Here is a 27,214-nt window from a genome sequence, read left to right as displayed (position 1 = left end):
CTTTGAGTGAATGTGGAGGTCCCAATTTTGGGAAGGAAGAGGAAGGATTATAAAGTATTATTCTGAGGTGATGGTAGGGTAGGTGAAAATATTCAGTGGGTAGTTGTAGAGGAAATAATTTATCCAGTGATAGAAATGACAAATGTCCCAGTTTCCTAGAGAAAAAGTAGCTAAGTAACACAGTACATATACCTCATTTTAAAACTGTAGAATAAAGGGACGCCAGCAAATGAAGTGAGAGCACAGTCAAGTTAGTGGACTGTTTAGGAAGTTATACAGACTTTCAAAACAGAGGAGAGAGGATAACCAATGATATTGAATTTAGAAAAGACAAAAAATAAGGCCTTCAAATCTGCTAAGAAAGTTTTTTTTTTTTTTTTTTTCCTCTTTTGGTGGTGCTGGGGATTGAACCCAGGGCCTTGTGCATGCAAAGCAAGCACTCTACCAACTGAGCTGTATCTCTAGTCCCCTAAGAAAGTTATTAATAAGTATTTGTAATAAACTTTTTGATAATTTTGTACACAATATTAGGATAACAGTAACTTTTGAAGAAAAATATCTGGTGGTTAAAAAAAAGTCCATTGAAGCTGAGCTTGGTGGCACACACTTGTAATCTTGTAATTCCAGCTACTCAGGAAGCTAAGGCAGAAGGATCTCAAGTTTGAAGTCCATCTAGCAATTTAACAAGACCCTGTCTTAAAAATAAAAGAACTGGAATGTAGCAGAGTGGTAGATGAGGTTCAATTTCCAGTACCAAAAGAAAAAAAAGTCCATTAATATCAAAGATCACTTAATACAGAAATTAAATGGTAGCAACTTAGTGAGGTCCTAAGCAACTTAGCAAGATCCTGTCTCAATAAAAATGAAAAGGGGGCTGGGGTTGTGGCTCAATGGTAGAGCACTCACCTATCGTGTTTGAGGCCCTGGGTTCGATCCTCAGCACCACATAAAAATAAATAAATAAAATAAAGGTATTGTGTCCAACTACAACTAAAAAATAAATATTTAAAAAGTAATTGAAAAGGGTTCGGAGTGTATCTGAGTTTAATCCCCAGTACAAGAAAAAAAAGAAACTAAATGGTAAAATGAATAGAAAGAAGATAATGAGTTAGAATAGACAGAAGAGGCAAGCAAAGATATTTTTTTTTTCCTTCAAGGGGATCAAAAACCTACTTAATGAAAGATTGGAAAAACAAGAAAGAAATAGTAACAATAAAGAGCAGAATCTTTTGAATTTTGAAAGTTTTCATGATTTTTAAAAATCTATTCCTATGAACTTCTATAGAACTGTTTTACTAAGTGCCAAAAGAGGAGTAAAAAATCTTATTGTATTGCTATTTCTTATGTATAGGAAGTTAAATCCTAAAATAGTAGCTGTCTTAAAATTTTTTAGCACTTAGCCCCAAATTGAGAAGGTATGCAATAAACAGAGATGTTCACAATGAGTTAAATAGAATAGTTCCTCAGAATTTGAGCCTTTCTTTTGAAACTAAAGTGAAAGATGAAAAGATAGTAGAGAAGTAAAATTCCTTTGATGTTAAAATGAGGAAATAGATTATTATTCATACTAATAGCAATTGACAGTAATGATATTTATAATTTGTATTTTAAGATAATATATATTATGAGCTCTTTCATTACAAAAATGTAGATGGGAGCATCATGGTGTCTTTTATCGCTTATACTGCAATTGATAATCACAAACCTTAGACTTTTTTTGTTTTACAGTCTGTTGCCAGAATGGGCCAAACTGGAACAAAGTCTGTCTTCTCACAGAGTGGAAATAGTCGCGAGGTCACTCCAATTCTTGTTGCACAAACACAGAGTTCTGGCCCTCAAACAAGGTATTTATTCTGATGTTATCAATTCCCATTGTTCATCTTTTCTTGCTGTAAAACCTTCTTCTTTATATTTTTGGGTATTGACCCACAAATTTCTAATGTACCTGGTCATGGTGGTGCATGCCTATAATTCGAGCAGCTTGAGTGGCTGAGACAGGAAAATCACAAGTTCAAAGCCAGCCTCAGCAAACTAAGTGAGACCATGTCTCTAAATAAAACATAAAATAGGGCTTGGGATGTGGCTCCTGAGTACCCCTTAGTTCAATCCCTAGTACCTATATATATATATATTTCTAATGTAACTGTTATAAATTTTGAATACATAAAACTTGAAATCTGTGACTTCTGAAAAGACTAATATAATTTTTACTTGAATTTTATAATGCAAATAACACAATAGTTACCTAAAACAAGTTTTTCCAATACAACTCTTAGTGTTTTTTGTTGTTATTGTTTTTTTGTTGTTGTTTCATTTGTCTGTCTGCTTATTTGTTTGTTTGTTTGTTTGTTTTGGTAGTGCTGGGAATTGAACCCAGGGCCTGGTGCATGTCATGCAAGCACTCTACCAACTGAGCTATATCCCCAGCCCTCTTAGATTTTTTAATATTATGAATATTATACATATTATAAACATTTCCTCAGAGTAATTTCTTTTTATGTTTATGACCTTCCCTGCAGATCAAGTACAGATAGATTTCATTATCCCCTCCCCCCATTATGCACTTCTATACATAGATTATAAAATTAATCTTCAAAACTTCAAATTCAGAATTCTTTAAATAGACACAAATGTTCATATTCTTTGACTGTCTAAAAGGTCTCAATGTTGCTCTACTACAAGGATGGTAAGTGTAATAATGAATACCAGCTTGCTGATAGTGATTGCTTGAGGCTCATTATGAGAAAGAGCTGAGGCTTCTTACAGAGCAACATTACATAGGCTGAGTATATGTTAACCCTAAAGAATATATAAACCTACATGTAATTATCAACTATATATTTTGTATTGTTTATGCCATTTTTATCTATTTTTTTGCTTGGATTTATTTTCTAAAGCTTGCTGTAAAACATGAGTATTCCTAATCTGAAAATCTGAACTGCTCTGAAATCTAAAACTTTTTGAATCCCAACACAACACTCAAAAAGTTTCAGGTTTTAGAGTATTTTAGAGTCCAGATTTTCAAATTAGGAATGCCCCACTAGTAAAATTTATTATATAAATATTACAAATTTGGGGGGGACAACTCTGCAATCTGAAACACTGGTCCCAGGCATTTTGATAATGGATATTCAGCCTGTACCACAAACTGGGTGGCTTAAAACATCAGAAATTTATTCTCTCCCACTTTTTACTTTTTTTCCTTTAGACCATGTTGCTAAAATATAATCTCTGTTTTAAAGCTTATAAATTTGAAATCAAGTTGTTGGCAAGGCCATTCCCCCTCCAAAGTTTGCAGAGGAGAATCCTCCTTTGCTACTTGAAGCTTCTGATAGGTTTGTGACAGCATAACTCAAGATATCTACCTATATCTTCGCATGGCAATCTTCCCTGTGTGTCTCTTTCCAGATTTCCCTCTCATAAGTATGACAGTCATACTGGATTAGGGGACACACTCACACACACTTATAATCTCAACTTGATACATCTGCAAAGACTCTATTCTAAATAGTCAAATTCATAGGTACTGAGGGTAAAGTCTTCAACATATTGAAATTGTTCCACAGTTTACTAAATACTCTGTCCGTTTTTGTTTCTGGGCTTTTTCCACTCTGTTTCATTTTGGATAATGTCGAATTTACTGTTAATCCAATCCAGTGGGGAGTTGTTGTGTTTTTTGTTTTTTTAGTTTTGGGGTTTTTTTTTAAATCTCAGACACTCCTTTTTCATCTCTAGAAATTTGATATGCTTGTCTCCTTACTTACCCATGCTTTCTTCTACCTTTTTAAATAGTCAGAAAATATTTATATTGGTCCTTTTAATGTTTTTGTCTAAAAGTCTATTACTGTGTCATTTCTAGTTGTGTTTCTTATTGATTGGTGTTACATTGTTGAATGCTTGGAGCAGGGAGGTACCAGGGATTGAACTCAGATGCACCTGACCACTGAGCCACATCCCCACCCCTTTTTTAAATTTTATTTAGAGACAGGGTTTCACTGAGTTGCTTATGGCCTCTCAAAGTTGCTGAGGCTGGTTTTGAATTCGTGATCCCCTTGCCTCAGCCTCCCGAGCCACACAGCAACTGGAATTTTTTATTATTATTATCATTACTTTAGGTATTTCTAAGATTTGTTCTGGGATACAGCTAGATTATTTGGAAGCAGTTTGATTTTTTGTTTGTTTGTTTGGGTTTTTTTTGTTTGGTTTTGTTTTATTAGGTGGAACAAGAGCAGTCTAGTTTTGCCCTGCTATTGAAAGAGTACTCTTTATGGCCTATTTAGTATGAGATGTCTGCCCTCTGCCTATTCCCAATCAGGACGAGCACCAAAAACTGTTCTACCTACTCCTTTATAGCAGTTCTTACCCCACCCAGTGTTGAGTGGTTTTCTCATGGCAATACTGTAATGTAATTCTGATGCTAACCACCCAGACTTAGACTGGACTCCAAAGATTAAGATCAGTCTGCAACAAGAATTATCTGAAATGTCCTCAGTTCAGATACCAATTGCAGGTGCAGAGTTCCCCAGGCCACCTGCATTTCTGATCAACTTAGTAAAAATTGAGGGTTCCCATTACCCCTTCATATTCAGTAAGTTGCTAGAACAACTCAGAACCAGGAAAATACTGTACTTATGATTAGAGTTTTATTGTGAAGGATACAAATCAGGACCAGATAACTGAAGAGACTCTATGGTGAGGTTTTGGGAGGGTCCCAAACACAGACTTTTATGTTCATTTCATGGAATCAGGATCTATGTTTAGAGACCAGGGATTTCAACTAAGGTTTGATGTTCAGAATTTTAATGGAGATTGAATTATGTAGACATGGTTGATGAAATCATTGGGCATGTGATTAAACTCAGTCACCAGCCACCTTGCCCTTCCTGGAGGAGGTCAGGCTGATGTCACCTGGCTTTAAAGCTCAACTCTAATCACATGGTGGATCTTTGCAGCATGGCAAACCCCATCATTTTCTCCACATAAAGTATCCTTCAAAATTTATTTCTGTAAATTTTCTAAGATGTTTTTGTTAACTACCAGAACATTTTGCTTTAAAACCAGAAAAAATAATGCTATTTACATAAATTTATTAAACAATATAACTGACATATAATGTATATGTCTAATGATGGCAGTAGAACCTGAATTTCAAGCTGTGGCAATCTAGTTCCAGAGCATATTCCTTTCATTGCTAAACCCCTAGTTAACCAAATGGAACTTATACAGATTCATGTATTGGTTACATAATATGAACTAAATAAATAAATACACGCCCATTTTCCATTTTCCAAACTTATGATTTTACTTAATTTTTCTGGTGCCTCAGACTTAGGGCTTCTTTCTCCTTACATCAAGTGGGCCTTTGGAGCTAACAGAAGCCTAACAAAAATTATAAGTCTGTATCTACTCTATAAGAAGAGTTTATCCTCCCAGCTCTAGAATTCTTACTAATTTTTACTTCTACCTCCACAAAATTTGTGTTACCCTCATTCAGTTGAGTGTTTTCTTTAAAACAATCTTAGCAACATCTTCAGATTTGTCCCACTTGCCCCATTTGATGAAGTTCTTTCTTCCTACTTCTTGACAAAACTCTTCTGTGATCAATAATCATGTTGACAGTACAATTCACATTTTTAAAAATTTTTTTAGTTGAAGATGGACACAATATTTATTTTTATGTGGTGCTGAGGCTCGAACCCAGTGCGTCTAGTGTGCTAGGCAAGTGCTCCACCACTGAGCTACAGCCTAGCCCCACAATTCACATTCCTAGTATAAATTATAATAGTTATTTCTACCAAATTGAGGTTATTGGACTTTTTTGGGGGGGGTGTTACTGGGGATTGAACTTGGGGTACTTATCCACAGAGCCACATACCCAGACTTTTTAAAAAATATTTTAGTAGAGACAGGGTCTTACTGAGTTGATAAGGGCCTCACTAAATTGCAGAAACTGGCTTTGAACTTGGCTCCTTCTGCCTCAGCTTCCTGAGCTGCTGGGATTACAGGCTTGCACCGCTATGCCTGGCGAGCTTATTGTACTTTTAAAAAATGAATTGATCAACCCAAGTGTTCTTACTTGCCTAATATCCCTGCACTGGGGCTCTGTGTTTTGAAAGAAATAAGAATAATCCTGGACATGATATACTTACTGGGCAGCATCTCTCTCTCTTCTCTTTTTATTAAGAAACCTTTTAATTTCAGACTTAGATACCTATTTGTAGAATTTCCTAAAAAATTATAAACGTAACCTAATCCCAGTTATATCATTTAAGTTTTAAATTTGCTTGCTTTCTAAGAATGGAATTCTTAGGGTTTGCCTTTAAAGTAAAAATATATCCAATGATTGTCAGACTCCTTTTGCTCTAACCAGAATAAACCTTTGATACAGCTGTTTGAATTTACAGGGAAATTATTTCTCAACTTTCAGTTGTTCTAGTGGTATTTATTTGTTTAAAAATGCCCAACATTTAGATGATCCATACCTGATAGAAATTTCCTTTTTTCTCTAATTTTTTTTCTTTTTTTCTTTTTTTCTTTTTTTTTTTTTTTGAGGGGGTGGGTGCTGGGGATTGAACCCAAGGGCACTTAACCACTGAGTCACATCCCCATCCCTTTTTATTTTTTATTTAGAGACAAGGTCTCAGTAGGTTGCTTATAGCCTCTAAGTTACTGAGGCTGGTTTCGAACCTGTGATCCTCCTGCCTCTGCCTTCTGAGCCACTAGGATTATAGGCATGCACGCCATGCCCAGCTCATGTTTTATATTTTTTTGAAAATATATTTAATTTCTGACATACTTCCCTTTTTTTTAACATTTCTACAATTTCTATTTATTTATTTATTTAGAAACAGAGTCTCACCGAGTTGTTTAGCGCCTTGGTTTTTGCTGAGGCTGGCTTTGAACTCACAATCCTCCTGCCTCAGCCTCCCAAGCTGCTGAGATTATAGGCGTGTGCTACCACACCTGGCCCACTTCCCTAACTTTTTTATGCATGCAAATAAAGGGCTAAAGGTAATTGGCATATAGATGTGCTTGTCATATTTATTGACCTTAAATATTTTTTTAGATCAATTTAGATCAATTTCAATTAGAGATCTCTCCTATAATGTTTATCATTTTACAGTAATGTGAGTAGTTTTTAAATGGTGGGTTTTCATAAAGGGACCAGAAAGGGGGCCTGGGATTGTTACTCAGTGGTAGAGCACTTGCCTAGCACATGTGAGGTACTGGGTTCAATACTCAGTATCACATAAAAATAAGTGATAAAATTAAGATTATTGTGTTCATATATATGTATGTATATAATTTTTTTAGAAAGGGGGGGACCAGAAAGGGACTGACCAAACTCACCAACTCTAGAGTACTTATATTAGAAATGCATATTTTTAATATGGCTAAATTTGAAATAATAGTTAATGGTCAAAAAGTGAATTTTAAATAATGTTTTATCACTTTTTAGTACAACACCTCAGGTATTGAGCCCCACTATCACATCTCCCCCAAATGCACTGCCTCGAAGAAGTTCTCGACTTTTTACTAGTGACAGCTCTACAACCAAGGTAAAGAATTCTGAATGCCACATTTACTTAATGCTTTCCCTGCTAAAATATCTGTTCATTGATTACTTCATCTTTATAAATAAATTTGGAAAGCTAGCTATAATTTTTTGGTCCTTTGGTAAATATTATATAACATTCTTCTTTGGTACTAGAGATTAAACCCAGGGGTGTAACACTGAGCTATATCCCCAGCCCTTTTTATATTTTATGTAGTTGACAGGGTTTTGTTATGTTCCTGAGCCTGACTTTAAACTTGCAATCCTCCTGCCTCAGCTTCATGAACTGCTTGTATTATAGGCATGCACCACTGCACCCAGCTGTTATTGTAGAAAACAACAGTGGTTATCAGGAAATAGGCCTGAGCATAACACAGCCAGACACAGTGACACATGCCTGTAATCCCAGCAACTCAGGAGACTGAGGCAGGAGAATCACAAGTTCGAGGCCAGTCTCAGTAACTTAGTGAAACCCTGACTCTAAAAAGGGCTGGGGATGGGCTCAGGAGTTGAGCACCCCTGAGTTCGATCCCTGGCACCAAAAAAAAAAAAAAAAAGCATAGCAAAAAAAGGATTTCTTTGTGATAGTAAAATAGTTCTATATCCCAAGCATGGTGGTTGTTTGCATAAATCCATTCATGTGATAAAATTACACAGAATTGTATATATACACACCCACAAGCACGCAAAAGAGTTCAAATGAAAACCAAACAAATGAGGTCTGTAGTTCATTTCATAGTATAATATTTCAGTTTCCTCAATATAATTTTATATGTTATCACTAATGAAAGACTGAATGGAAATTCTCTGTTTTCTTTGCTTCTATCTTCTTATGAACTGAAACTATTTCAAAATTAAAAGTTTAAAAAATTAAAGGACTTCATTACAATGGCCTTGGTTAAATTTTTTTTGGTCCATAGAAGGACATTATAGGTAAATTCAACTTTGTGATTTATTAGTTAAGTGCTCTGAGACAATTAAATGGTATTGCATCCTCTTATTTTCTTACTATAAAATAATAAATGAGAATATGATATACTTGCAAAAAAAAATACTGCTTGATGCAGATTCACCTTAATCACGATAAGTAAATACAATTTATATTTAGAATTCTTGAATTTAGAATTGACTTTGAAGACTGTTTTTATAAAACTTCTTCTGAGAAAAATAGAGATTAATCAAGATTATACTTTTAAATCTAATACTTGAGAAAGCATTGAGGGGGAAGTCTAAAATATATGAGTATAAAGTATGGAATTTTACCCTTTTGCAGGAGAATAGCAAAAAATTAAAAATGAAGTTTCCACCTAAAATCCCAAACAGAAAAACAAAAAGTAAAACTAATAAAGGAGGAATAACTCAACCTAACATAAATGATAGCCTGGAAATCACAAAATTGGATTCTTCCATCATTTCAGAAGGGAAAATATCCACAATCACACCTCAGATCCAAGCTTTTAATCTACAAAAAGCAGCTGCAGGTCTGTTTTAAATGCTTAATATTGTTTATTTTACATTATTATGTACTTATTTTAAGTAATTTCTTTATGTTCATTACACTGCTTTCATTGTTTTCTAGATAGATGGAATGTTAATCAATTAGTTTGTAATCAGCCTTTCTTAAACACCAGAGTTTTATGTTTCTCTCCTTTGGTTACTATATTGTTTTCTCCTAGAAGGTTTGATGAGCCTTCTTCGTGAAATGGGAAAAGGTTATTTAGCTTTGTGTTCATACAACTGCAAAGAAGCTATAAATATTTTGAGCCACCTGCCTTCTCACCACTACAATACTGGTTGGGTACTGTGCCAAATTGGAAGGGCCTATTTTGAACTTTCAGAATACATGCAAGTAAGTATAGAAAATAGGTACATGTGTCTTTCTAGAAATAATTTTAAGTGTAATTAAAATGGCCATGCTTGAGAAGACCAGATCTAAAACGTCAATATTTGTTTATTATGTTTGTTTATATAATTATTTTCTCAGGGATTATTATGTCCTCAGCAGAATGATTGCCTGTTACATCAAGGATTGGATTTCCCAGTACTGAAAAAAAATGGGGGGGGGGGCTATCTTATCATCATTTATAATTTGTAGATAAAATTTGGAGGTGGGTACCGGGGATTGAACTCTGGCCACTCAACCACTGAGCCACATTCCCAACCCTATTTAGAGACAGGGTCTCACCAAGTTGTTTAGCGTGTCGGTTTTTGCTGAGGCCGGCTTTGAACTCTTGGTCCTCCTGTCTCAGCCTCCCGAGCTTCTGGGATTGCAGGCATGTGCCACCTCGCCCCACTGACAAGATTCTTTCTTGCTTTAAGGGATAATTTAAATTTTTCAGACTTTCTTGAGGGAGATTTGTGAGAACAGAGCCATGAATGCACTCTTATGCAGAATGCCTTGTACTCTGGTCATTTGATCTGAAAATGCATATTTAGATATATAATCTATAAATTCTTTCTACAATATAGTTTTTATGAATTATTGTTATTATTTACTTATTTATTTTTGGTACTAGGGAACTGAACCCAGGGGCACTTAACCACTGAGCTATATCCCCAGCCCGTTTTTATTTTTAATTTTGAGACAGGGCATCACTAAGTTGCTTAGAACCTCACTAAGTTTCTGAGGCTGGCCTCAATCTTGGGATCTTCCTGCCTTGGCCTTGGGATTCACTGGGATTATAGGTGAGCACCACTGTGCCGGACTCTGATTTGTTTTAGAAACTTAAAGAATCTATGAGGAGAATTATACTTAATTGATAACACAATATTCTTATCAGAAGGCTTTTATCCTTTTAGTTTTAATTAAATTTTTTACTTAAGATACCTGTTGTTAGTGGGGCTTATATGTGTTTTTATTTGGGTTTTGGCTTGGGGAGTGTTTGTTGCTGTCGTGATACTGGGGATTGAAACTAAGGGTGCTGTATCCTGAGCTACATCCCAGGCCAATTTATTTTTTAATTTCATGACAGGGTCTTGCTAAGTAATAGAGGCTGACCTTGAACTTGTGATTCTCTTGCCTCAGCTTCCTAAGTAGCTAGGATTGCAGGCATGTGCCACTGTGCCTGACAAGTTATCTGCTTATAGAGAAAAGGAAAGGATGGTTAATTAAATTTTTTTAAAAAATGCAATTTCCAATTTAAATAATTTCTTCTGTCCAAAGCATTTTCTTCCTACCCCTAAGCTTAAAAAGATAACAAAACCCCCCAAAAAGTTGACAAGGTTACTTTTCATAATGTATTTCAGTATATAGTATTTTCTAATACAATGAGGCAATTTCTTGCCTCCATGGAGTATATTACATTCTAGTAATAGCCAAAGTATAAGCCAATAAATGTGTGAGGATAGGTAGCAGGAAGTAATATGAAGAAAAATGAAGCATGGTAAGGAGGCTGAGTGAGGGGCACTGAAAGTATGGTACTCCTTTTTTTTTAATTAGCTCAGAATCAGAAGATTATTCTTCCCTTCATGAGCCATGCAAAGACACAAGGGGAAACTGTTCTTCCCAGGCAGAAAATAAATGCAGACATGTCTATTCATGTAATTTTGTATAGTACCAAAAAGAGGATTGTAGCCAGAAAGCTTTATTCATTGCTAATTCATTGTTAGGAGATGCATGTTGGGATTATGGCATTTACCAATACTGTGTGTGTGTGTGTGTAAAAGAAGCAAAGCTATGTTTTCGAAATTATTTATAGTTTATTGTTTTACAGGTACTTTGGAATATGTGAATTTTGTTTTTTCCATAGTTACAGACCCATGAGCAACTTGAGTATTCAAAAGTAGCGCTTTTTTTCCAGCTTAATTTTATTATTTTCCATTTTTCTTTTTTGTGTATACCATAAAGAATTTTCAAAAGAAGCAGTAGATTCTGATATTTGAAAACAAAAGGTACCTGTATTTGGTTTATTTGTGCATTAGGGGAGGAGGGCAGGATACTAGGTACAGAACCCAGGGGTTCTGTACCTCTATCACTGAGCTACATTTCCAGGCCTTTTTTTTTTTTTTTAGACTTGATTTGATCTTTAGCACCACATAAAAACAAATAAACAACAACAAACAAATAAATAAAATAATGGTTAAATTCTTTTTTTAAAAAAAAAAGAGTCTCTCTAAGTTGTTAAGATGGCCTTGAACTTATGATCTTCCTTTTAAGAAATTTTAGGGACTGAACACAGTGACACACACCTACAATCCCAGGGTTTTGGGAGGCTGAGGCAGGAGGATCACAAGTTCAAAACCAGCCTCAGCAGTTTAGCAAGATCTTGTTTCAAAAAGGGCTGGGGGTCGGATGCAGTGTTACACACCTGTAATCCCAGCAGCTTGGGAGACTGAGGCGGGAGGATCCCAAATTCAAAGCCAGCCTCAGCAAAGGCAAGGCACTAAGCAACTCATTGAGACCCTGTCTCTAAATAAGATATAAAATAGGGCTGGGGAGGGCTGGGGTTGTAGTTCAGAGGTAGAGCACTTGTCTCGCATGCCTGAGGCACTGGGTTCAACCCTCAGCACCACATAAAAATAAATAAATAAAATAAGGATATTGTGTTCATCTACAAAATAGGGCTGAGGATGTGGCTCAGTGGTTGGATATCCCTGAGTTCAATCCCCAGTGCCCCCCAAGCTCCCTCAAAAGGGGGGGCTGCTAGGGAATGTGGCTCAGTGGTTAAGCACTGCTGGGTTCAATCCCTGCTACCAAAAATAAAATAAGAGATTTTAGGTAAGTTACAAATCATTTGTTCAGCTAGTGCTTGGATACCATATGGCATTTCTTGGGAATAAATTCTGGTTTTATAACCATCCTTTCCTTATTTTCTATCTTCATTTCATTAAGAATATTTCAAATGTTCTTTATTCTAATCTAAACTTTTGAGAATTTTTAAAATGCTAAATTAATAAATTAGGAAACTAATTGGTTTCATATAATCTAAAACCTCAAATTTTGTGAGGAAAGAAGTACAGTTTGGAACCTGTGAATATGGTGCGGAAAAAATATGATCTGACAGCTGAGATATTCACATAGGAAAGGGCAGTTAGATGGTGGGAACTAGAGTTCCTGGCAGGTGCGGTGTGTTCAACATGTTTTCAAGTCAGCGTCTCAGAAAGTCAGTGCAAAAATACAAAGTACAAAAATAGATTTTGTACAGCAGAAGTCATTCTTCTATCTTTGCTGGGAGGGTTATTCTATAAAGCCATTATCAAAACTTAAAAATGTGTTTTTTAAGAAGGAAAATATCGGGCTGGGGTTGTAGCTTAGTGGTAGAGCCCTTGCCTAGCACATGTGAAACACTGGGTTCAATCCTCAGCACTACATAAAAATAAAGATATTGTGTCTTTATACCAAAAAAAAAAAAAAGGGAGGAGGAGTTTTTTTTTTCCCTCCAGTTCTAGGTTTTGAATGAAAGGTTTTGCATATGCTAGGCAAGTATGAGCTACATCCCCTGATTTTACCACAAATTCGTGTATAAAAACTAGATTAAGGGCCGGGTTTGTGGCTCAGTAGTAGAGAGCTTGCCTAGCATGCATGAGGCACTGGGTTCGATCCCTGGCACCACATAAAGAAAAAAAAAATGTATTGTGTCCATCTACAATTTTAAAAAAATTTAAAAAACTTGATTTAGTATGATGTGATTACATTAATATTTGAGTTATAGCACAGAAGATTGCTTAATTTGTCCTTGTGTTATTAATAATTCACTTTAAAAAATATAACCAAGGGGCTGGGGATGTGGCTTAAGTGGTAGCGCGCTCGCCTGGCATGCGTGCGGCCTGGGTTCGATCCTTAGCACCACATACAAACAAAGATGTTGTGTTCTCCCAAAAAAAAAAAACTAAAAAAATAAATAAATATTTTAAAAATAAATATATATATATAACCAAGGCAACACTTTGGTTCTATGAAGATAGTGACCAGAACTCTGTTTGCATATATATAAATTGTATCAACTTGTTTTCCCTTACTAGTTTTTGTATTTCAGGCGGAAAGGATATTCTCAGAAGTTAGAAGAATTGAGAATTACAGAGTTGAAGGCATGGAGATCTACTCTACAACACTTTGGCATCTTCAAAAGGATGTTGCTCTTTCGGTTCTTTCAAAAGATTTAACAGACATGGATAAAAATTCACCAGAGGTATCTTAACTAAAACACTTTGCTTGTATAGTTACCTTTTGATCACCCTTAACAAATGGAAATGAATCATATACAGTCTTGCATCACTTAAGGACAAGGATGTATTCTGACAAATGTGTTAGGCAATTTTTTCGTTGTACAGAACATCATAGAATATAATTACACAAAAATCAGTACAACATAGCTATGCAATATAATCTTAAGGGACCATTGTCATATATGGGGTTCATCAATGACCAAAATGTAATGACTATTGTTCAAAAGCTAACTACACTTATTTTCCTTCTCCTATGGAAGGACTCAGAACAAAAAATCCTAGAATAAGTGGTGCAGATTCAGAAATAGAATAATCCAAAAGCAGGTATTTCATTTAGGATTAATCAATGACTGTGTTAAAGTTGCTGTTAACCAACATTAGTTAGAAATAATTGAGCAGAAGTAATATAGATTGAAGGAATTGCTGATTTTAAAATAAATTAATAATTTTAATTGCCATTTTAACCTATAAAGACAATTAGTTCACATCTTTCATGTTTTGGGGTTTCATTTATTTTTTATTTTGGGTGGTAGGGGTACCAGGAGTTGAACTCAGGGGCACTCAACCACTGAGTCACATCCCCATCCCTATTTTGTATTTTATTTAGAGACAGGGTCTCACTGAGTTCCTTAGCACCTCTCTTTTGCTGAGGCTGGCTTTGAACTTGTGATCCTCCTGCCTCAGCCTCTTAAGCTGCTGGGATTACAGGCGTGGGCCACCATGCCCCGCAAGTTTTTTGACATTTGTTATTGTTTCCGTTTTTTTTCTTAGTTCAATGTAAGAGTAGGATTTATGCAAGTGATAAGAAAAGATAGTTTTTTTAAGACCTTACTTTCAAGGCATTTCAAAAATATCTAGTGAGCCAGGCATGGTGGCACATACCTGTAATCCCAACACTTAGGAGGATGAGGCAGACGGATCAGATGTTCAAGGCCAGCCTCAGCAATTTAGTGACACCCTGTCTAAAAATTTTAAAAGGGTGGGGGATGCAACTCCATGGTAAATTATCTCTGAGTTAAATCCCCAGTATTTAAAAAAAAAACTTGCCCTAGAAGATTTCTATTTTCTTTACAAAAGAGAAAATGAAGTTCAGAACTGTTAAAGTAAGTTACGTGCAGCTGCTCTGCCTATAATAGATCACAGCAATGAGATTCAAACTAAGAGCTCTCAGAGCCACAGCTTTCTGCACTACACTCAGCTGCCCCCAAGTCTCTATCTTCTCTTCATTTCTATATGAGAACTGAAAATGACCTTCTTTAGCCTCAACTGAGAAGATGCCTGTTGGGCAACTCAAATGTTGAGTTTAAGTTTTTGTTTTTATAAGTTAAGATTTGATTTTAGTTATAGGTTTGATTTTGTAGAACAATTTTTTTTTAAAATTTAGTTATATATTTTTTGTTTGTTTGTTTCCTTCTTTCTTAAGGCCTGGTGTGCTGCGGGGAACTGTTTCAGTCTACAACGGGAACATGATATTGCAATTAAATTCTTCCAGAGAGCTATCCAGGTTGATCCAAATTATGCTTATGCCTATACTCTTTTAGGGCACGAGTTTGTGTTAACTGAAGAACTCGATAAAGCATTAGCTTGTTTTCGAAATGCTATCAGAGTAAATCCTCGACATTATAATGCATGGTAAGTGCTAATGAAGTGCAAAGACCAAGTCTTATTGATGGCTTTTTTTTTTTTTAAGATTATATTTTATATATATACACACACACACACACACACACACACACATACACACATATACACACATACATACATATATACATTTTATTTTTTTATTTATTTTTATGTGGTGCTGAGGATTGAACTCAGGGCCTTGCAAGTGCAAGGCGAACGCTCTACCACTGAGCCAAAACTCCAGCCCCTATTAAAAGCTTTTCTTTCTTTTTTTCCCCCCCTTTTTTTTCAACAATAGAGAGACAGCTAACAACAAAAATTTCTGAGTATTCCTGAGTATATTTGATGTATATTTTTGGCTTGTGTGTTTATGGTTTTTAATGGATTATATCTTCTAAATAGTTATATAGATAGAATAGTTTATAATATAGGAGAAAAAAAATGCCAGCTTTTGGTGACACATCAATCCAAGCTTGCCTTCCCTTCAAGTTCTCTTATTTTTTTTAAGAACTCAGTCTTTTCTTTCTTTCTTTCTTTTTTTTTTTTTTTTAATGGTGCTAGTGATTGAACCCAGGGCCTTGTGCATGCAAGGCAAGGACTCTACCACTGACTCTATCCCCAGTCCAAGAATTCAGTTCTTAATAGGTCTTGTGTTGTTTTTTTAAACATGTAGGATCTGTCCTGCTATTTTGCAGTAGTTGCATTCTTAACCAGATTTACCACATAAAAAATTGTATTATAAGGAGGACTATTCAAACTGGGAAGAATATAAATACTGAGTTGTTTAGGTAACATTATGTATCTAAACACTGAGCAAATTTATTATTCTAATTCCAAAGTGAATAGTCTTTCTTTATTATTTCCACCTTTACTATCATTAGCACAGTCTATTTAATAACTTTTCTTCACATATAACACTATTATGATGATAAACAAAGCAACTCAAATAAATTAGCTGTATATGTGTATTTTTTTTCCTATTCTTTTGGTGCTTATTTTCCATCATTATCTATTTGTGGCCTAGAGAGGTCTTCTTATGTATCAATGCATACTATATCCAGTTGCCGTTTTGAAAATTCAGGAGAGATACCTGTATTCAGAAAGGAACTGGCTAAAATTCTTATTAGCTATATAACTTTAAGCAACTTACTTCTCTGATCTTACTTTAAGTTTTCTTACTTAAAAATGAGAATGATAACTCTTCTAGGATTAAATGAAGTAATTCACATTAAAAATTTAGCAGCGCTGAGTACAATGGTGCATACCTATAGTTCCAGGCTGAGGCAGGAGGATCACTGGGCAATATAACAATACCCTGTCTTTAAAAAAAAAAAAAAGAATTAGCCAAGTTCTTGGCACACACATACAATATCACTCGGTTGAAATTAGTTAAGTCTAGATTATAGTGATTGTTTTAAAGATGGGGTTTCTTTTTTCCCCATTTTTATAGTTTTGTTTGATTAGTTGGATTGACTTATTTTTATTTTAAAATTGTCTTCTTCTAAAATGTTTAACAGTTTTTATCATGACTGATACTGTTTGCCTCCCCTATAAGACTATCACAATTTTTCCACTATTATTAAAATGCTAAATAACATACATATCCTGTTATTAGTTGAAGTAAATTAGCACCCAGTAGTTCTATCCCTAAAATTTTACTTTGTTTTGCTCTTGCAGGTATGGTTTAGGAATGATTTATTATAAGCAAGAAAAATTCAGCCTTGCAGAAATGCATTTCCAGAAAGCACTTGATATCAACCCTCAAAGTTCAGTTTTACTTTGCCACATTGGTGTAGTAAGTGATTTTCTAAACATTATTGCTATGTTTTCTCCTTTTATTAATATGTTTGCTAACTAACTTAATTGCTATAATGAAAGTTGAAGCTTCTTGTTATTAATGTTGTTGAAACAGTATCCCAGAGCCTTATACAGCCTAAAACACCACCTTTTGGTTTTTCGTTGATGTGCTCTTATCCCTTGGTCAAGTCACTTAATTTTTTAGAATTTCTGCTTTATGAATGACAAATAATATACCTTACAGGATAGCCAAATAGTTAACCTTTTTTGCAGTGCTAAGGATTGAACCCAGGGCCTCATGCATGCTAGGCACGTGCTCTACCACTAAGCAACATCCGCAATCCCTTTTTTCAAATTAATTGCTAAAGTAGTTATAAGTGTAATTGTTCTAAGTGATATAGAATTAATCATAGGCAGTTCTTTGAACACAGTTTTTTTGTTTGTTTGTTTTTTATTTTTTAGGTGTAGATGGACACAACACAATGCCTTTATTTTTATGTGGCGCTGAGGATCGAACCCGGGTGCCGCCCATGCTAGGCAAGCGCTCTACTGCTGAGCCACAATCCAGCCCCTGAACACAGTTTTGAAAAGGCTAATATTAAAAAGACCACAATAAGCCTGAAATATATTATCTGGCTAAATTATAAGACATTTTTCTATGAAGGGAAAATCAAAGTTTTGTTTGCCTTTTAGACATAAAAGTTACCAAATATCTGCTCTAAAGAGAATCGTAAGCTGGGCACAGAGGAGTACATCTATAATCCCAGTGGCTCATGATTGAGGCTGAGACAATATGATGGCAGTTATCGAGGCCCTAAGCAACTTAGCAAGACTGTATCTCAAAATAAAAAATAATGGGCTAAGGCTGTGGCTCAGTGGTAAAGTATCCCTGGGTTCAGTTCCTAATACCAAGAAAAAATATACAGAGAATCATGATTACCATTATGAATAATATCAGATCGGGAGCCAGAGGACCTAGGTCTTCATCCCTAAGCAAATTCAAGACATTTCTTCTGACTATCATGTTCTCATCTTTAATTGCTTGAATTGGAAGAGATTTAGAGATACTCTATTAATCAGTTGGTAATCAATTGGTAAATTCACTTAAGGCAATAACAGCTATCCCACCTCATTGTTAATAGTGTTATTATATTTATGTTGATATTGAGTAACATCTTTCTTTTAAAATATCAGGAGGCAATATTAACATGACCTTTATTTCTTATAGGTTCAGCATGCACTAAAAAAATCTGAGAAGGCTTTGGATACCCTAAACAAAGCCATTGTTATTGATCCTAAGAACCCTCTATGCAAATTTCACAGAGCCTCGGTTTTATTTGCAAATGAAAAATATAAGGTAAGGTATATATCTGAATTATCTTCTACATTGTATTGATGAACTTGTGTCATTTTTTTAATAAACTAAAAGTTTATTAAAAGTTAATACTTTTAGGAAGGATAAGTGTGTGGATATTTAGAAATGTGTGGTTATTCCTTATAAACATTCCATGTAAAGAAAGGCAGTTTTCTCTAAGGAAGATATCTTAAAGATAGGAGGTTAATGATCCTTTTAGGACCACAATAAGTGAATAAGTGATAAATTATGTGTATATATTCCAAAAATACTTACTGAGCTGGGTTATAGTTCATTGACAGAGGGCTTGCCTAGCATGCATAAGGCCTTGAGTATGATCCCCATCACCTGCAGTATATACTGAGAATATAGCAGTAAGTAACACAAGTCATATTTCCTGCCTTTGGGTAGCTTAACAGTTAGTACCACTCTACAGGGAGAACAGAAATTAACCAATAATTACAAAAATAATATGTATGGAGCACATAGTGAGTTGTGAGAGTTTATAACAAGGGGACTAGATCAGTTCTGATGTGTTTTGCTCTTTACTTTTCACTCTATTATTCAAATTATGTAAACTGATAGAAGTATTGAGGAAAGAACATAAGGAAAACAGAATCAGAATAAGAGAAAAAAGATATAAAATGACATGAGATTTTTCTTATAATATTTGTACATATTCCCACATAAGTATATTTATATGTTTGAGAATGGTACATATATTTTTATATATATATTTTTTTTGTTACATATATTTTGATACAAGGGAAGGGTATTCACTGCTTTGCATCTGTTTTTGCTTTTATTTTTAAACATACAATTTAGCACTTATAAATACATAGAGAATGGATCATAATTTATTCAATAGGCTATAATTATTATGTGCAACCAGAGAAATGAAAAATTGTGATCCATATGTGTACTATGAATTGAAATGCATTAATTTTTTTTTTTTTTTTTTTAATAGGCTGCAGGGCTGGGGACATAGCTAAGTTGGTAGAGTGCTTGCCTCACATACACACGGCCCTGGGTTCAATTCCCAGCACAACCACCAAAAAAAAAAAAAAAAAAAAATAGGCTGTATTTAAACACTAGGATCATTTGTAGTAGATGTTGGTTTGAGTATTCTTATGACTTTGTGAATTTTTTTGATTATACCCTTAAGACAAATTCCTAATAGTGGGATTGTTGAATCAATGGTTGGTTATATGTAGTTTGGTGGGGGAGTTGTTTTTGTTTTTGTTTTTGATACCAGGGATTGAACTCAGGGGCACTCAACCACTGAACCACATCCCCAGCCCTATTTTGTATTTTATTTAGAGACAGGGTCTCATTGAGTTGCTTTGAACTTCCAATACTCCTGCCTCAGCCTCCCAAGCCACTATGTTCGGCCTACATGCAGTTTTTAAATTGCTAGATTATCCTCACAAACAGGTTGCATCTTTTCTTGGGGCACTCTACCACTGAGCTACATTCCCAGCCTTTTTTTTTTTTTTCTTTTTTTTTTAAGTTATACATGGACACAATATCTTTATTGATTTTTATGTGGTGCTGAGGATCAAACCCAGTGCCTCATATGTGCGAGGTAAGCGCTCTGCTACTGAGCCACAACCCCGGCCTCCTAGCCCCCCAGCCCATTTTAATTTTTATTTTGAGACAGGGTCTTACTGAGTTGTCAAGATTAGCCTCAAACCTGAGATCCTCTTACCTCAGCCTCCCATTTCACTAAAAATGTGAAATCAATTTTCAGTGAAGATGTAAGTGTATACATGTAAAATGTGCACTTAATCTTCAGTGATTACAATACTTGTTTCCCCTTACTTGCTAACTTTATGTTACACCAGATTATATTCATTTTTATTTTTGTCCTTTCAGCAGGTTAAAGAAATGGGATGGCATCTCATTTGAGAAGCCAGTTTTACTTTAAATGATAGTATCTCCCCTTTAAGTACAAATCTGATTCTTTCTTTTATATTTGCTCTCATCTCCCCAATCCTTTACCAGGAGTCAAAAGATAACTACACAGTTTTAACTCAGTTTAGAGGTTCAAACTTCAATAGGCGGTTGGTATTCAAAGCTTAGCACTTCCATTAGGGAGAAGGTCCAGAGAGAACTTGAGACTTAATTTGTGTTCTGCAGCCTAGTTTTCAAAACACTTTAATACACTTCCACAGATAATATGAGATCATTGTTATTTTTAACTAAAATAGTGATAAAATTTTTTATCACCACCTCTACCTTTCAAAGAGGTGTGTGCACTCATGTATGTTCAGTGTACTCTGGTGAATGTCTGACATTTCTTTGTGCATTTTATTTTCATAGCATGAATTAATGCAATATGGAAGTACATTGATTAAGACGTAGTAAGCTTTTATTAAAATGATTTGGAAAATCTAACAAAAATATTTGAACACAGTTTTGTAAAATTTTATCACACTAAGGTTCTTCTTTGCATTTTTCAGTCTGCTTTGCAAGAACTTGAAGAATTGAAACAAATTGTTCCCAAAGAATCCCTCGTTTACTTCTTAATAGGAAAGGTAAAGACTGGGGTTATGGTCCTACATAGTGACTTTCATAACAAATATTAACTTTTGAAAAATAAATGTAATGCTTATTGTATAACATCTAATTGAGAAAATTCAACGAGAGCTGTGAACTAAGTGCTCTGGGGATAATGGGTTTAGTTTTAGCATTTAAGAGGATAATGTCCTAATGAAAGAGCAAGAACCCCATAATTCTAACCTGTGGTACTAGTAGTTAAGAACTTATAGCCCGAGATCAGTAATGAGCTCATAACCCAAACTACCACATGGAAAACTGTCCAGTTATCAATAATAAAATACTTACAAATCCCTCAGAAGAAGAACTCAGTGGCACTGTGTTGTCTTGATTCCCAAGACCTGAATTTTATAGATTGGGCCACCAGATGCCAACTGGTTTGAGTGTCTGGGTGCCATGGACAGGTGTTAAGAGTTGATGAAACTCAATATAAGTGAATGTTAATCAAGTCGCTTGTGTAGTCTTTTTCTTCCCATTGTCAGTGTTCCAGAATAGGTTTATTGGAAAGTCACTACCTGAAAGATTAAAGGAAGGAATTCTATTATAAAGGAACTCAAGAGCTTGTCTGACTTTATAGGATGAAGATGCCCTTCCCATGAGAATGGATTTAGAGCATATAAATCAAAAGCCTAATTTATATTATAAATGTTTGGGATTTTATAGTCAAAGCTTACAACTTAATGAAAAATGTAGTTCTGCTGTTTATTTTTAGGTTTACAAGAAGTTAGGTCAAACGCACCTCGCCCTGATGAATTTCTCTTGGGCTATGGATTTAGATCCTAAAGGAGCCAATAACCAAATTAAAGAGGCAATTGATAAGCGCTACCTTCCAGATGATGAGGAGCCAATAACCCAAGAAGAACAGATCAGTGAGTATCATACATAGAATTTTGAATATTAAGCTACCTTTTACATAAGAATTTATGGGCTGCTTTTTTATTTTTCTAACTCTGGTATTTTCTTTATACAAAATGGAATTTTAGAGAAATTGAATAGGGTGATATAATTCCAAAGTGCATATGAAATCAGATAATAAGTTCAGTTCTGGATCTAGTTTACTGTGTAATAACAAATCTATTGCTGGTTTTATTTTTTTTAACCTGGACCTCAATTTATATTTGGATATTTATCTAGTATATAGGCCCAAGTGTGGTGGCACATGCCTGTAATCCCAGCGACTTAGAAGGCTATGGCAGGAAGATCACAACTTTGAGGTCAACTTTAGGAGTTTAGCAGGGCCCTAAGCTACTTAGTGAGATCCTCTCTCCATATAAAACATAAAAAGGGTTGGCCTAGGGGCTAGGGATGTGGCTCAAGTGGTAGCGCACTCGTCTGGCATTCGTGCAGCCCAGGTTCAATCCTCAGCACCACATACAAACAAAGATGTTGTGTCTGCTGATAACTAAAAAAGGGGGGGGGGGGTGGCCTATAATCCTAGCAGCTTGGGAGGCTGAAGCAGGAGGATTGCAGGTTCAAAGCCAGCCTCAGCAACTTTACAAGGCCCTAAACAACTTTGTGGGACCCTGTCTCAAATTTTAAAAAAATTTTTAGGGCTGGGAATATAGCTCAGTTGGTAGAGTGCTTGCATGTAATGCATAAGGCCATGGGTTCATTCCTCAGCAACACCCCCAAAAAAATAATAATAAAAATAAAGATGGTTTTTTTAAAGGGCTGGGGATTTTGCCCAGTGGTTAAGTTCCAGAGTCCAATTACTGCACCCCCCCAAAAAAAAAAGGAATGTAGTGAGAAGAGAGAATGATAAACGAGTAAATGTTTAAAACATTTTAAGTGCAAAGTGGATAATAAATTGTTAACATTTTAAAATATTGACAGAGCTATAGTAGTGGCTATTTAAATTCTATGTAGCGGGCTGGGGATGTGGCTCAAGCGGTAGCGCGCTCGCCTCGCATGCGTGCGGCCCGGGTTCGATCCCCAGCACCACATAAAAAGATGTTGTGTCCGCCGAAAACTAAAAAAATAAATAAATAAATAAATATTTAAAAAAAATAAATAAATAAATTCTATGTAGCTCTGACAAACCCAAATATATGCTTAATTATAAGTCCTATAATCCCAATAACACTTTTTTTAAGTTTATTTATTTATTTTGGTTATGGGTGGACACAATACCTTTATTTTATATTTATGTGGTGCTGAGGATGGAACCCATTGCCTCACGCATGCTAGGCAAGCACTCCCCCCCCCCAATAATACTTTTAATCTGAAGATTATAATCTGTATTTCTGTGGACTAGTAAGGATTATCCTCTAAGTGGAGTGACTGATTAGAGATAAGGAGAAAATGATAGATTTTTTTTTTTTAATAGTGGCTCAGAGAATTTTTTTTTTCAATTTTTTTGGTTGTTTTTTTTTTTAGATATATATGACAATAGAAATGTATTTTGACATAATTATTCATACATGGAGTATTACTTCCCATTCTTGTGATTGAACATGATATGGAGTTGTACTAGTCGTGTATTCATATATGAACATAGGAAAGTTACATCTGATTCATTCTACTGTCTTTCCTATTCCGTGCTACCTCCCTTCCCTTCATTCTTCTTTGTCTAATCCAATGAACTTCTATTCTTCCCTCCCTACTCCCCTCCCTTATTGTGTGTTAGCATTAGCATATTAGAACATTCAGCCTTTGGTTTTTTGGGATTGGCTTATTTCACTTAGTATGATAGACTCCAGTTTTTCCAAAAATTTGTTTTTATTTGCCATAATTTTATTCTTTATGGCTGGGAATATTCTGTTGTATTTATTTACCACATTTTCTTGATCCATTCATCTGTTTAGGGCACCTAGGTTGGTTTTAGGTTAGCTGTTAAGAATTGAGCTGCTATAAACATTGATGTGGCCATGTTACTATAGTATGCTGATTTTGTTGTTACCGAGGATTGAACTCAGGGGCACTTAACCACTGAGCCATATCCCCAGCCCTTTTTATATTTTATTTAGAGACAGGGTCTCACCGAGTTGCTTGGGGCCCCACTAAATTGCTGAGGGTGGCTTTGAACTCACAGTCCTCCTGCCTCAGCCTCCCAAGCCGCTGGGATTGTGTTCGACACTGAGCCTGGCTATAGTGTAGTATGTTTTAAGTCCTTTGGTTATATGCTGAGGAGTAGAAAAGCTGGGTCAAATGGTGATTCCAATCCAAGTTTTCTGAGGAATCTCCATACTGCTTTCCAGAGTGGTTATACCAATTTGCAGTCCCACATCCTTTTTACCTGTATACCTTTTTCCCCACATCCTCACCAACATTTATTGTTACTTGTACTCTTGATCATTGCCATTCTGACTAGAGTGAGATGAAATCTCAATGTAGTTTTGATTTGCATTTCTCAGAGAACTATTTCTAATTCTGAGGGCAGGAATAAGTAATCATTTAGGGAGAGGCATTTTTAAATACTTAAAGGTTAAATGCACTAAATAAATATCACACATGTTATAAAGTAAGGAACTGTTTTTTTTTTTGTTTTTTTTGTTTTTTTTAGTTGTTGATAGACCTTTATTTTATTTATTTATATGTGATGCTGACAATCGAACTCAGTGCCTCACACATGCCAGGCAAGTGCACTACCGCTGAGCCACAACCTCAGTCCTAAAATAAGAAACTTGAATTACATTTTATTAAAGGATATTAGGATTTTTAATGTTCTTTATTTAGGGTCTCATCTCTAAATATAACGCAATTTTCCTTATTTGTTTTCATGAATCAATAAGCTATATTTGTCAGATATCTTACTGTAGACTTTCGTTTTATTTTTAAAGTGGGAACTGATGAATCCCAGGAGAGCAGCATGACCGATGCAGATGACACACAACTTCATGCAGCTGAAAGTGATGAATTTTAACTTCTGGAACTCAGACTTTTACAATTGGATGTGTGACCAGTGCTGACATGTTTATTGTCCCTCCGTATACTGAGTCTTCACTCTTGAGCCGGCATTGTCATCATCCATCATTTATACCATGAGTGTGCCACTTTCATTGGACCCTGACTGTATACAGAATGAAAGGCAGTGCAATATTTAGCTGCTAACAAGACTGGCTCTTTTACCAGTATGAATGACAATTTAGGGGGGGTAGGTGGGGAACTTTCTTTTCTTTTTTCTTTAATCTCCCTTAGTTGCAAAGCTATCATGGAGTTATGTTTTATCTTGAAGGAACCATTAGATATGGAAAATAGTGATGAACCAGAATTTCTTGGTCGTTTTTCCAAAAATTTGTTTTTATTTGGTTCTGTTCCTGATAAACAGTGACTGACCTTCATTTCTAGGTTCTTCAAGAATGGTGTTAGCAAGTGCCAGATGGAACAATAAAAGACATTGCCTATAACAGAGTAACTTGATTGCCAAGGAATGTAAATTACCTTAAACTTGCAGTGTCTCCTATGAACAAATATAATGGGCATATTGGGACTGGTATGTAGGAATCAAATATCCCTCCATACAATGTACACTTATTCTTGGCAAGAATGCTTTAATGTCTAACCAAGAATTTTAATTTATTCATCTTGCTTCAAAGTGTTGATCATTGTTGTCTTGGTATTACAAACTTTAAAATTGGTCCTTACCATATTGCCTCATCTCTTTGAGCTCTGTGGGATCACCTTTAACATTCAGAGATGGTAGAGTGGTTCCCCACTGAAAAGCCAAAACAAGGCCCTTAATAACCACTTAAGTTCACCATGAGAATCAATATAAGAACACTAAAGAGAGACTTTAAGAGATCATGATAGTGAAAGCCTTAATACAATCATAATTGTACCATAACCTTGAATATACGTTTGTTCAAGACAGTGTCCCTTTGACTTTTCTAAGTGTTTAAGCAGAGTGCAAGAATGTGTGGTTACCTTTATTGAAGTCATTTCCATTCTTTTCAGCTCTCTGCTTCAGATTATTTTTGGTAATATGAGTCACCAAAACTTTTTACTAAGAGTAATTGGGTTTAGAATATTGGAACTTTTTAGTTCAGGGGAACAAAATTCTGATGAAGGAGACAGGATCTCTCCTGAGTTCGTCATAACATAGGTTGGTGTCTTTGGGAAATGGCCACAATTTTAAAGATCTAATTATGCATATAAAATAGGAATTATTGGAATTTCAGTAACAGATTTAAACAATCTTAAATTGTGTATCTCCTTTATTGTAATGTATTGAAATTTTTAGGGAAGCTTTAGTTGTTAACATTTTATTTAGTGCCAATGTCAGAATATAACAAATTATAGTTTCTTATAAATGACAGGCCTACAGTTATTATTTTGGATTATTTGATGAAGGACAAACTTACTGGTTACCTGTATTTGTTAGTCAAGCTGTGAAAATAAGGCGGATTACAAAATATGTGAAAATAATTTTAGCTTGTAGACTCAGTAATTTTCTGTCATATACTATTAATCTCATCAAACATGCATTAGATACCATTATAAATTAATTCAAGTCAAAAATCTTGGATTAGGTTTTAGGTGTGAGAGAAGCATTTAACAAAATTTCCTACCTAAATCTATATGTGCTGTCTAAAAAAAGTAATTTACAAGGAAAAGGAAAGGTTGGGAATAAATGAATATCATTAAAAATTCCCAAAGGCTAGCACTTGGATTCTAACAAATATTTTATTTTATTATCTATTAGTTTTGTAATGTTTAATTTTAGATTCTTTTTCTTTTTATTGGCAAATCATAAGCCAGCTATATAATAGTATTAATTGTAGAATTTTATAGAAGGCTTCAATGTAAGTTCTAAGTGGAAAGCTAAGCTCAGAACATAACTTGCTGAAATATAATCTTTTTGTAGTAGGAATTTATGTACTGGGACATAGAGACTCTCTGGTACTGATTTCAGACGAAGAATGAAAGGATAGCTGTGGAAGGCATACCATGGCAATAGCTGGCTGAGGGACACTTTCAGTCCACATGTGACCTGATTTTATTTTTCTTTATGCTTACTTTTAAAGTAATTTTGGTATTCAAAGCCTTATTTCCTACCTAGTAACTGTTTCTTGCTCTTTTCCTTCCTTCCTTCCTTCCTTTCTCTCTCACTTCCCATAGAATGGGGATCATACAACCAGAAGAAGAAACACATTTTGGCCCAGCAAAATGTTTGCTATCAATTTCAGAACTTACTTTGAAGGAAATTAAAAATACTAAGTACT

The 27,214-nt window shown here is 35.0% G+C and overlaps 1 protein-coding gene across 7 annotated transcripts in view; it reads left to right on the top strand.

Annotated features, from left to right (window-relative positions):
* The window catches only part of CDC27 (cell division cycle 27), a 59,849-nt gene extending 33,132 nt beyond the window's left edge, over positions 1–26,717 (top strand). The window contains exons 9-19 of one of the 7 annotated variants that reach the window (XM_081272514.1): positions 1,729–1,844; positions 7,460–7,559; positions 8,829–9,036; positions 9,235–9,404; positions 13,531–13,683; positions 15,144–15,352; positions 17,021–17,138; positions 18,369–18,497; positions 20,957–21,031; positions 21,830–21,922; positions 24,833–26,717. In XM_081272514.1, coding sequence (XP_081128640.1) covers positions 1,729–1,844; positions 7,460–7,559; positions 8,829–9,036; positions 9,235–9,404; positions 13,531–13,683; positions 15,144–15,352; positions 17,021–17,138; positions 18,369–18,497; positions 20,957–21,031; positions 21,830–21,904 — 1,353 coding nt within the window. In that variant the 3' untranslated portion in view covers positions 21,905–21,922; positions 24,833–26,717. Of the gene's footprint in view, positions 1–1,710; positions 1,845–7,459; positions 7,560–8,828; positions 9,037–9,231; positions 9,405–13,530; positions 13,684–15,143; positions 15,353–17,020; positions 17,139–18,368; positions 18,498–20,956; positions 21,032–21,765; positions 21,923–24,832 lie in introns of all 7 variants that reach the window. The other 6 variants (XM_081272511.1, XM_081272513.1, XM_081272510.1 and 3 more) reach the window with 6 other exon arrangements.
* The last annotated feature ends 497 nt before the right edge of the window (positions 26,718–27,214 follow it).

This window comes from Spermophilus citellus (assembly GCF_964194105.1).
Source record: "Spermophilus citellus genome assembly, chromosome: 17".
Classification (NCBI taxonomy): domain Eukaryota; kingdom Metazoa; phylum Chordata; class Mammalia; order Rodentia; family Sciuridae; genus Spermophilus; species Spermophilus citellus.
Note: the sequence above shows the minus strand (reverse complement) of the source record. Positions and strands in the feature narration are given on the sequence as shown.